General features: G+C 32.2%; 1 protein-coding gene across 17 annotated transcripts in view; it reads right to left on the bottom strand.

Annotated features, from left to right (window-relative positions):
- LOC139093193 (myb-like protein P) overlaps positions 1-13,106 on the bottom strand; it is a 143,605-nt gene that overhangs the window by 79,944 nt on the left and 50,555 nt on the right. For all 17 annotated transcript variants that reach the window (XM_070643813.1, XM_070643812.1, XM_070643819.1 and 14 more), the window contains one exon: positions 5,366-9,349. In XM_070643813.1, the coding sequence (XP_070499914.1) occupies positions 5,366-9,299 (3,934 nt within the window). In that variant the 5' untranslated portion in view covers positions 9,300-9,349. The remainder of the gene's footprint in view (positions 1-5,365; positions 9,350-13,106) is intronic.

The raw sequence follows: 13,106 nt of genomic DNA on the forward strand, positions 1-13,106 counted from the left end.
GGAGTCGCCCAGCTTCAGGTGTCATATAAGGGAGTTTAAGAACTAGTTCCTTAATTTATTACTTTTTAACCATTAAGCCAAGATCATATACCTTCAATTGCATTTCTATAATTCCCGACCCACATCCAGCTCTTTAACCTCAAAATTCTTCAATTTACGGACAAAATCACAAGCTCAACCCCAAACAAACATTAATTTCATCACAAAAAGCACAGCAAAATCCAATTTTCCCATGATTCTCCTCGAAAAAACAAAGCTTTCCTCTGAATTTCATCATAATTCCTCAGAAATGCTCCAAGTTCCCAGTTCTCTCTCCTTTATTTTTATTGATTTATTTTTTTTAGTTCTTCCTCTCTGATGCTCTGAATTGGGACACTTCCGTATAACAGCATTTTCATTATTATATTATTATTATTGTATTTTTCCTCTACATACAGCTCATTTTATTGGGACCGAACAGCATTAATGTAAGAAAAACTCAATGTACATCCATAGATTCTCACGATGAAGCTTCTTCCAAGTAAAAAGTAAACCTCGTTTGTTGAAAGATTTAAAGGAAATCCTTACAAAAAGTAAAAAAAGGATGATGAATTTTGTGCTCTACATCCAATGCTTTGAAATTTCCACGTCTTGGATTAAACTGGGTGTGAAAATGTTCTCGTTTCTTCTCCAAAAAAAAGTAGAAAATTTATCAAAACCCGCTGTTTGTCATCAATATCAAATTAAGGTAATAACTATGTAGTCATGCAGGTTTCACAATGTACATTGCACAAACATCGAAGATGACGGAAAAAAAGTACAATATTTTTTCTTTCTTTCCTTGATCGTAAATTTGTCGTACGAGTACGAGCTTGATTTATTGATTGCAATGTATGGGATAAAAATGAGCTTCTCTCGACTCACTGTGAATGACTGAGTTGGTTAATTGAAATTTATTTGCTCGCAAATTTATCAATTTTAATCACTATGTGAATAGTATATGAAGTTTTGTTGAAGTATGTTGAGTGATGATGTGATGTGAATCTTTAATGAAGCTATGGGAGGTCTTAAGAAGATGGTTGGGAGTTGTGGATAGTTGAAATTGGATATTTTAGATTCATAAGCAACTGAACTATGAGATTTTGATGATCAAACGCTCTAAAGAGCTTTATATCGAACTCATTAGATTCTCAAGATCAAGGACCAACTGAAAATGAGTCAAACCGTAGCCAAGCAATAAGAACCAACAGTCACCTCCAATTTAAACCTCAAAATAGAGTATATTTAGTGCCAAAATTGAATGAATATATCCAAAACTCAATTAAAAAAGTCATAAAAAATATATCTCCAATTTATTCCATCAATATCCATTTTTCAAAGCCCAAAACCCACCAGAATCGTAAAAAATGCCACCCATATGCTGCAATCAATATATCATGAGATGCAAATTCAACGGATTTCAGCTATATTTTCTCCCAATTTCAATGCTTAAAACCACAGCAGCGAAAAATATTTCATTAAATATTATATATTTTTTTAGAAAACTTTATTTTAATCTACAGCAGTGCTGTAACATCCAAGCATAATCCACACATGGAATTAAAATAAATGGCCAAACATAAAAAGTATAATGCAAAAAATTATTCTTGAAAATTCTTAAATGTGGGACGCATTTAATTACACAGAACATGGAAGGAAATTTTTCATTTAAAGTTGAAATAATAAGAAGCAAAAAATGTAAATCCTTTATTTTGGTAATGTCTAATTAGAGCATCTCATTTTTAGTTTCAAAAGATATTTTGTGGAGAAAAAAGTTTTGTGCCAGCATGGAAAGTGATAATTTTTGAGCAATTCTTAAGGCTAAGTTTTGTAGATTAATGTTGGAAGGCTGTTTTGATTGTTTAGATGATTTATTTGAGTTGTTTATGATTTCATTAATTTTTGAGGATTTATTTTAGTATTTTGAGATTAAATTGAGATTTTGAAGTTTAATTTAATAGTGACTAGTTGAGATTCCTGACAGGGGTTGTATTCAGGAAGGTTTGGTAATCAAAATCTTGGTTTATTTGAAATTTGGCGTTTAATAACCCATAAACTTTGACCCGTCATTCACAAAATTTAAATAAATCTTAAAATGTCAAAATTCATGAAAACAATTTCAAACTTCTCTGGATGCTCCACATTTTCACGTCCACATTAAAGACATCCTACATAATAAAAAATTTAAACATTTTCAGCTAAAGATGCAGATTGCATCATAAATTCTAAATATTAAATTCGTTTTCAAAACTGCCATAAGATATAAACTATTTAGTTGTAGCTTCATATCTACTTCAAATTTATATCCGAAATCCCAAAGCTATTCATCGACCACACATGTGAAATGTACAATTTAAGTTGCAACAATGCACAAAATATAAAAATTCTTGAAAACTTTCCAAAAGCAATTTAGCTTCTCTTTTTTTTGGGGCACAAATAAATTGTTCTTCTTGGTTAATTTTGAATGAATGCCTAGCAAAACTTTGGGACATGTCTATAAATATTTAATATACAGGAAAACTAAACCAAAATGATCGATAAATGCTCAATTTGATATAAAATAGAACTGAAAAAATCAATTTAGGAGAAATTTTTTCAGCATCTGTAACTGTAAAGTAAGCACATAGATGATACGATAAAAATTATTTGAGATCTAAATAAACGATATGTAAAAGGATGGGAAAAGTTTGTTGAAGGAAGGATCTTATTTATCTCGTTTTGAGCTTTTCCCTTCAAAAGAATTCTGTTTTCCCTTGTTTGTTGAGTCTTCTTTCGCTTCCACAAAAGCTTTTGCATATTTAAAATGAATACCAAAAAAAGTTTTCTTGAGGCAAACATGCAGCAATACCATTAGAATTGAGTAGGAGGAACTGTTTTTGCAGTACAGAGAGCTGGTATATTTTGGGATTCATTAAGTATTAAAATAGTCTTAGAATCTATCATCATATCGTGTGATAGTGTTGTTTTTTGGATGGACAACTTGATTCCAGTGCTGAATATAGTTGGGGACTAAGAGTGGAAAATAAAATTGCAACTAAGGCAGGGGCAGGGGCTTATTCAGGCATATAAACCTCTCTATTATGCGGGATAACAGATTAACGAGTGAGGGTTCCCCAAGCGTAGACTAACAGTATAAAGTAGGATCTGAACTACTCCCTTTGACGACATAACTGTCTGTAGACTACAATGAGAGAGCCTATGAGTCGCATTTATAGTGCATATGTCTCAAAAAAGGACAAATGAAAAATTCGCTCCTGCAGAGTCTCGACCTATGATCACTGGGTGATGTGCAATGATTAAGTCCTTATAACGAATCCACTACGCCATTGAGCCACTTCGACTCACTCAATTTCAATTGAAAAACTTGAAATTTAAAGAATTATTGAAAATTTCTCTGAGCTTTAACCTTAACTAAAGTATGTCATTGATAATCTCTGGTTACAGTATGATCCTTGTAAATTTCCAAGACACATAGTAACTGCGTCATCAGAAAAACCAACACTGATTGTCACATTTTCACCGACCACACGTAGATGCAATTTATAGATGACATTAATTCATGTTACGAATGGGAATTGATATCATAATTCGTCTTTACTATTCCTACACATCCTTGCAAAAAAAGAACTTTTTGTTCTCTATGAGCCCCTCAGCATATTCTTTTGTATTTCCTACCGGCAATTTATTTGTTTATATATTTCAAACTAGTGAGTCAGAGAGTATAGAAGAGAAAGAGAGACAATATTTTGAGAGAGAACTTAAAAATGAGAGAATTTCTCACCTCTCACCAAAATTCTCTCAATTGCAAATTTCTCATGAAAAACTTTTTTTTCTTCTTTTTTTCCTTTCCGTCGTTTTTCTTTCTTTTTTTTTCTTTTCCCAATTTACGTCGTTCTTCACCATAACCGTATCATCTAATTGCCATTTTTCTTTTCTTTTTTCCTTTACCATCATCGTCCTAGACAAATGGCTATCTGAACAAATAAGACTTCATCAAATTACTTCCTATTGTAGATGATGAGGAAATTCCTTCAATTTTAAAATGAAAATAAAAAAAAAATTTCGCATGGAGTTGATGTGGAAAAAAGGAGTGTTTATGGGCACTGGATTCACAAATTTTAGTGACGATGTCAAATTTTATATTTACACTAAGTAGACGTGATGAGTTAATTAACAAGCTTTGATCTTTTTCATGTATTAAAAATGAATTTTTCTTCCTTTTTTCACATTAATAATTCAAGAACCTTATTAAAGTGTCACAAGAGAAAAAAATGTGAAATTTTTTATTATTTTTTCCATTTATTAACTTTTCACTTTAACGGAACTAAATTGTGCATTTATAATCTACTCTAAATAGTTCTTCCATTTCACTTTAATCCTTATTTTATTTCAAACTTTTTAGACCAAAAATGAAAAATAAAAATAAATTTTTTTAAGACACAAAACGAGACAAATCTGCAATTTTTCACGAAAATTTCAACACTAAACTGAGAGACCGAGAAAAAAATTTTCCATTCTTATGTGAAAAAAGGGGATTTAGATATTGTGGGATATATGGACAATGTTTCCGCCCCAAGAAAATGTATGGAATATTAATGCGCGCGCATGGACATAAAAGAGGGTGAAAATTTCATATTCTCAATTTCTCTTTGCTTCTCAGTTCTTCTCACTCGCATAAATTCAGGACTTATTATTACTTTTTTTTTTCATTTTCCTATCCATACATAGTCGTGAGTTTCATTTCCTTGTGACGATGACAATTGTGAAATCTGAACTATACAACAATGTCATATGCATGTGGATATGTAACAAATGTGTTAGAATCTTTTATTTCTACTCAACAAAAAAATATGCCAAAAATCTGCTTTTGTACTAAAAATACACAAAAGTATGAAAGAATCCTTTGAAAAATGAGATCAAAGGAGGAAGTGATGAATTCCATTTTTATCATCACAAAGATATATCATCATAAGGATGACAAATTCTTTACCGCATAACGGAATGTGTCTAGTCAATAGACTAATTAACTTTCATTATAGATTACATGATTAATAAAAAGCCCATTAAGAATTGCTTAGTCAGAGAGAATTATGAATATTATGAAAATGAACGAAGGCACAACGACGACAAGGATGCAAATTGTCGGACGAGGTTAATGAACTTTCTTGGCTATGATGCGCCAAAGCTATATGAAAATGTGCATTATTGCATCCTATCCAACTATTTCACTTGCCAATCTCTCTCTCATGCAGTGGTTTTTGAGAACGCCTCAATTGTTTCATGAGAAAACATTTATAAGGTTTTTGTGTTTATTCACCACAGCCACAATATATAAAAATTTACTCACCATATTTTCTTTGCATTATGCTCTGAATCTCTCCGGCTTCAGAGTCACTCTCATAATTATTATTAGAGTTTTGTCTCCGTCGCATTGGCGATGAATAAATTGGCTGATTCTGTTGCTGTTGAGGCTGCTGCTGTTGCTGTTGTGGCTGTTGCGATTGCTGCCTGGGAATTGTCGATATTGGTCGATAAATTTGATTATTATAGATTATATCGCCTTGTGTCGTTTGCAGGATTAACGGTGTCATACGACCATTCGCCATATGTCGATTCTGTTGTTGATATGATGGTGTTGAGCCTCCCATTGCGGATGCCGGTCTTTGTATAATCTTTTGAGATCTATCGATAATTTTATTGTTAATAATATTGCCATATGTTCCACTAGTATTCTCACTCGCATTTTCCTTGCGAGACGACATAGTGGAATTCGCTGATGATGCGCCATAAACGACGTCGTATATTCTCTCGGGCTCAACATAAACCGCCCGTCGATGATCTTTCGCAGAATTGTTATTATTATATTGTTGCATTTTCAGTACATCAAATGGCCTTAATTTCTCACTATTTACGACAACATAATGAGTCGGTTGCTGTTGAATGTTGCCTTCATTCTCGCAATTACTTGATGATGATGTTGGTGGTAAGAAAACGGAATCAGATTCACTGATTGTTTGATTGCGTGCGGATTTCATTGAATTTGTTGTACTGACGCTCGAGGGTCGATTGTAAAAGTATCCTTTTCTATCTATCGAATAGTCAGAATAGTATGAACTTGAACGTGGTGTCGATGTCTGTGCTAATTGTAAAATTTGATTTTGTGGGATTTTCGGTAATGTTGATCGCATTGTATTGACTGAGGCATATGATACCGGTGATGTATCAGTCGATTGTGTTTTATATTGCAAGTTCTTTTGGCTGTTTTCAGTAAATGAGACTGGGGTATTATTGACACTTTTTCGATAATATTCGTAAATCTTTTGCATTATTTGATTACGATCAATTGTTGTGGATTCAGGTCGTCGCATTAATACATTGACATTTGATCCATCAGGACGACGATAAGTAACTTCCCCGTACAGGGAATTTTTATTTAATGTCATATTATCTAGTACGCTTTGCGACCTCTGTGGTTGTAAATTAACGTGATTCTGCTGCTGTGAATTCATCGTTGATTGACGCAAAGCCATGAATTCATTACCGCAATCATCTCGTTTAGAATTTTTATTTTGATAGACATCAGTTATTGTTGCACGTTGTGGTGAATTTCTCACAAAATTTTGTTGTTGCTGTTGTCTCAAATTATTTTGAAGTATTTTCATATCAGCAGGACGCGAATACAGTTGATTTGTTTTATTGAGTAAAACCTCATCTGTCTTCTTCTTAATTTCATGAATCTTAGCAAATGTAATCGGATCAATTTCACTAGGTTTTTGTTGTTGTTGCTGTGGTGCTTGTAGATTAACGATCGGTGACATTTTTGGCGATTTCAATGTCGCCTTCATATTCTCATCATTTGTCGGGGTCGAGGTCACCTTATCAATTGTTCCATTAATATATGAGTTATTTGGAGTGCGCTCATTATCACTAGTTGATGATGTAACTGTTCTATTTTGTTCCATCGAATTATGTTTATAACGCTCACCACTCCTCATAATTGGCATCGATTGTCTTTCAATGGTACGTCTTAGAGGAACTGGCGGTTTGATTAATGACTTATTGACAGGCTGAGTGCGTGAAAGATTTGATGGTCGTTGAACTCTCGGCTTAATTATATCATCATTCTCTCTTGTACCATTGTTCATTGTTGTCAATGAATAATGTTGTGGTTGTGCCTGTTGCTGCTGTTGTTGAATTTCACTTCCATTCATTTCATTCTTATTGCCGTTATTGTTTTGTTTCACTTTTGTCTGATAAAGTTTACTTTTATTTAAATCTATATTTCTGTAAAGCATGGCAGCTGTTGCATTTGCCGATACTGGACGTAATCCACTAGCTATTTGATTAGTATTATTTGTCTTACGGACATTAATAGGCGTGTCAAGTGGATCGTCGTCCGCGGCTGCTGTTAAGACACTTGATATTGAACTTTTTGTGTCATCACTCTCATTATATCGACTGTGATGATTATGATGATTATTCTGTTGAGGTTGTGGCTGCTGTTTAATTTGCATATCTGTAGACGGTGAATTAAAGTGTTGCATAAATTCGCTATTAGCTGATACCGATCGATTATCACCATTATTAAAATTAGATCGTTCGAGAATGACACGTTTAATATTCGATCCTAAATTGCCACCGTTGTTATCATGTTGATGATTATAGTGATTTTTATTATTAGTTGATGATGAATATGATATCCGTGATAATGGCTCATTTGTCTTTGGTGTTGTTTTGCCCTTCGATGTCGAGAAGATACTCGACAACCGATGAAAGACAGATTTCTTTTTTCCATTGTTCCTTTCGCCATCCATGTCTGCAGCGAAATCAATCTCGTCAATTTCCTTGAGGGTATCAGTCGATTTCTGTTGTTTTCTCAGCACAATACTACCGTTTAACTGCTTCTTATTTGATGCTGTTGTCTCAATACCATTTGATGATGTTTTGATTGGAAATAGAACGAGACCTTTTTTCTTTAAATATTGTCGAAATTCTTCACTATTTACAGTATTTGTATATGACTTCTTTTCATTTCCCTCTTCACCTTCCTCAACTTTTGTCTCTTTCTCTTCGCCGTTCACAACCGTCGTATCCTCCTTATCTACAATCTCTTCAAGATCGTCTGTCGAACCGAATTTAATTTTTTTAAATCGACTATCGAACTTTTTGGCATTCAATACGACTTCATTTGGATCATATAAACTTTCATCGATATCTGTTCCAATCTTTACTTTAATATCAGATAAATCAGGATATTTTGGATTTCGTACTTTGTGGTTTCTTTTCTTCTCTTTCTTATCGATTTTCTTATTCACTATTGGTATTTTATTGCTATTATTAAGGTTTGTAGATTTACGGGGTAATGGGACTGGTATTCGTTGCTGTTGTTGCGGTTGCTGCTGATGTTGCTGTAATTGGGGTTTTGGATCTGTGTTAGCACTACCGTTGACTTTGAGTTTGTCTAAAACTGTCCTATCATATGTTAAAACTTTATCTGGATTCTTTACATAAACTTGAACGTATTTAGACTGTTTAAGAATTTCCTCTTTTGTTATAAAGTCATTCTCTTCACTAGCTAAGGGCGCAAAAGCACTACCGTTTTGTGATTTTGTTGGAATTGATGATTTTTTAGTAGTTTTTATAATACGAAACTTTTCACTGTCATCTAATGCACTACGAAATGGATTTTGCTTATCAATTATCTCTTCACCGACTATAAATTTCTTTATTTCCTCATTCTTCTCAAAACTCACAGACTTTTTACGTAAAAGACTTTTACGTTCAGTATTATCACTATTTGCACATAAGATTGACTTTGGAAAGTTCTCATTTGATGATAATTTCTTTACACTTTCACTAATTTCTATAATTTTCTTATCGTTACTATAATTATCATTTAGATTCTCACGATACAATAAACCATTACAATTCTCATTTACCACGACAGTTATAATTTCATCTGTTTGAATGATTTGCGGTTGATCACTTGTGGAGTCAATCTTATTGTTATTATTATTGTTACTATCATTTATAATTTTATTATTATCATTTATGCCTTTATTATGTTCACTATTGTTGTTGTTGACTTTTACTGTTTCTGTTGTCTGTGTGACTTCTGTTGTTGATTCATTATTAAAAACATCTTCATCTTCATCATCATCCTCTTCTTCTCGCTTCGCAAGTGGTGCTGAATTATTGCTATTGCTGATGTTATTATTTACTTTGGTCTCAATCAAATCTGAAGATTTTCGAATTTCCAAATCACCAGCAATGACTGACATTTTGGAAAGCTTCGATTATTGTCGACCGGATGGGGACTGATGTTGGATATCTAGAAGAATTAAAAGGGAAAAATTAGATATTTTTGTTTAGTCAATTTTGAGGTTATATTGCTAGAAATCAGTGTTATTGTAGCAATTCTGATTTATTGAGCTTTTACATATGGGATTCTAACTGAATCCACATGAGAACCTTAAATACTTTTGCGCATTTTTCGTGGTCTTCAACAAAACCACTCATGATCTCATCGGCACTTTTCCTACAGCACTTGAAAATAAATCAATATTCACGTGCGGTGAACGACAGCCACAATATAAAGTCGTGTGCTTATTTTCTTCTATAATTACGAACCTAGCAAGATACAAAATCTCACAATTGTGTGAGCGATTCAAATTACTTTGAGCAATAACAATGGAGTTCCTTAAATTGCCAATAAAAATTTTGCGGCTTGTTTATTGAAAAATATTAAAAGAAAAATTTAAAGCATTTTATGGACTATAGTTTGTAATACAAACTACAATGTTCATAGGTTAGTTAGTCTAATTTAATCCATACTCGGAGGAAACTTGGATGAGGTTAATTTGAATGAACGAATTGTAAATTTATTGAGATAAATTTCAATATGGTTTTCATAAAAGGTCGGCGATTCGTGTCAAAATTATGGACTTTAAGGTCATTTTTGAATAGATTTGGAGATCAATTTTGATATGATTTGGTAATGCGATATAGTTTATTGATGAAGTTAGGAGCATAGACTTGGTTGATATAGTTTTTAAGAGTTTGTTGCACAATACTACGTCAATCAGTAAATGACTTAATGGTTTTGAACAAACTGTCAAGTTTCACAGCCTCAAAAATCCCAAAACCTCAAAATAGCGCAAACTTAATCTCTAAACTGTCAATTCCTAATCCATTTACTTCACAAATTCATATTAAATTACACATTCATTCTCAAGTTCCTTCCATTCACTACTCAACTCATTAATTCAAGTGCAAAAATTCCTCTGCCGTATTTTGATCATTCATAATTCATCATTAATTTCCATTCAATTGACCAATCACAACAAGACGCGGTGGTCTTGCAAAAAAAAACTTGTTTCCTTTCATTCTTGACTTGTAAATTGATTTTGATGGATTGATTGAAGGAACATCAAAGATTTTCAAAATATTCGCTTACTATTGTTAGCTTTTGCTTAATCGACAACATCTAAAAATTCAATAAAAAGTGTTTATACAATGCTTAATGCTGACTTTTTCGTGAAGCAAGAATTCGACCAGATTAAAACATTCCGGATTATCAATAACAATAAAAGAAGAGATTCTTAAAGATCAATCAACATTGGTTCCGGCTCATAAGCTCTAAGACTAAAGTGAAGCTTAATTGCTTCCTGTTATCTAAAGTGATACTATTAATGTGCTATTTAAAATCGTTTTATTTTCTTTTTGTGATGTAAAGTGTGTAATTTAAGATCACTTAAAAGATTTTTGGATTTAGAACTAATGCGATTGCGTAAAGTTTTGAGTGGATTTTAACAGATTTATTTGAATTTTTTTGAGATTATGTTTCGAGATTATTTCAAGATTTAGGAGATAGACTTAAACTATTTATCGTGATTCGACTTGATCAGTGGATCAAAACCTGACGAAATTCCCACAATGACCGAAATTTGTAAATAAATACATCGAATAACAATGGCATCGTAGTGCCAATGCCAAATATAATTCACAAACAATAATCCAACTATTTTGGTGCGCTTTTGCATTTTTACAAAGTTGCACCTGTTTTGGAAGATTGACAAAATTAGACTCATGTGTATAACAATTAGGAAAAGTCATTCAAATTCACAATATTTTGGCATTTGATGAACAAACTTGTTAATTGATTGTTTCATTGAAATACGATATCGAGGCTTATAAAAGTTTATTTACATTTCAAAGTCAGTGGCATCCGGCAGCTTTCGGAATCAAGAAAAAAAATGCATAAAAAATTGTTGCAACTTGTGGAAACATTAAGCAAGTAGCGGTTGAGTACAGTTAAATGTAGTAAAGCTAAGAAATTAATTACCCAAATTTATCAATCTTTTACGGCCAAAAACCATAAAAATATTTTTTGTACTTTTATGGTTCAGTTAAAAAACTTTATTACCCACTCGAAGGGCAGACGAAAAATAAGAAAAAAGTTACAACAGTTCCCGTCGTCCATAATTTTGCGGTTTTCATTCTGGTGTCAACTTAAGCTCATTTAAATACAAAAGGCTTTTTTCTTATCTTTAAGAAAGTTTCTTTTCACATCATAAGAAGCAGCAGTTGAAAGTTCACTGTTGGATCTTAAAAGGAAAAAAAAATCCAATTTATCAAATGGGGTTGTACGTAAGTAACGTCTATCATGGAATGTTGGATTGACATTTCTGCAATGGTCAGTAGTAAATGGTAATAATCAAGTCTAATCATATAGTAGAGTAACCCCAGATATAATCAAGTCAGGACCAAGATAACGAGAATGAATCCCTCAAATGGTAGTAGACATCATTTATGGATGATCCCCAAAAACGAAATTTCTCTTTAAATTTTTCATTTTCACCGCAAAAGAATCATTTTAATGACCATTCACGTTCATCATAAGTCAATTTTTTTAAACCTTATTTTTTGCCTATAATCTCTGCATGTTCTCTTCTCTTGCTGATTCTCCGGATTAAAGACGGAGAAAAAAATTATAAATTTTCATTCTTCCATTTACAGAAATTAAATTGTAATAAAAAGTTTAAACGAAGTTTATAAACTTTAAAATGACATTAGCGTCACTCAATTTAAAAAAGTGAATAAAGATCAATTTACGGAATGGACATATAATGAGTCTCTTTATCGTAATCATAATAAATGTAATAGTTTATGAATTAAACTAAAAAAAAATGATGTAAAAATAAGTGCGCATTGTGAGACATAAATTAAGCATAGCGAATTTCATTTATGTCCTCATCATGAGGGTAAATGAGCAAATTAAAGAACACATGTTACAGTTCCTGTTGTTGTCATTCTCCTTTAAATGACATTAAGGTTTGTTTAGTTATAAATGTCAACTGAACTTATGTGAATGGACAGTAACGACAGGAATATGCTTTGTTTTAATAGCGCAACTTCAACTACAATTCTTATTAAATTGATCAATTATTAAAGTAGTAAAAATTTGCATGCAAATGAACAACTTTATGACTTTTGCGAAGGACTTTGAGTTGATGATGATGAACTTGAGCATTTGTCAACATATTGTGGAATGGAAATTAATAACAAATTTAATGACTTTTGTATTTTAATTTAAGTCTGAAGCCCGTGACAGTGATGGGTAATTTAAAGAACATTATTAAATTAGTTTTGAGTTTAGTTCGTGAATTAATTGATTCTAGAAGGAATTTATCAACGGTCATTTATTTTTCAAATTTGTAGCTATAATTGTTTAATTTCCCAATTCATAGTTTCAGACCCCTTTCTTACAAATATTTAGTCAATTTTCAATCGTCAAACAATAAACATCATTTAATATTTGGACAGACTATCTTTTACTGTGCTTTAATTACTTTAGTCTGTATATCATCAGCACAACGCTAAAGAAAATCATCAAAATTTCACAGCTTCCTGTTAAAATCATACAAATTTGTCAAATACAGTGATTAATTTCTAACAATGACAACCAAGTTGCATCCAAATCAGGAAATAAAGTTCATCTATCATCAAAAGAATACAATGCACAATATTAAAATAACTTAAATCACTTCAATCATAAGAATTTTACCAAGTTCCTCATAAAAAAGACG

Source organism: Chironomus tepperi, unplaced genomic scaffold (genome assembly GCF_022539635.2).
Source record: "Chironomus tepperi strain 1889 unplaced genomic scaffold, CSIRO-AGI_Ctep_v1 contig_335, whole genome shotgun sequence".
Lineage (NCBI taxonomy): Eukaryota > Metazoa > Arthropoda > Insecta > Diptera > Chironomidae > Chironomus > Chironomus tepperi.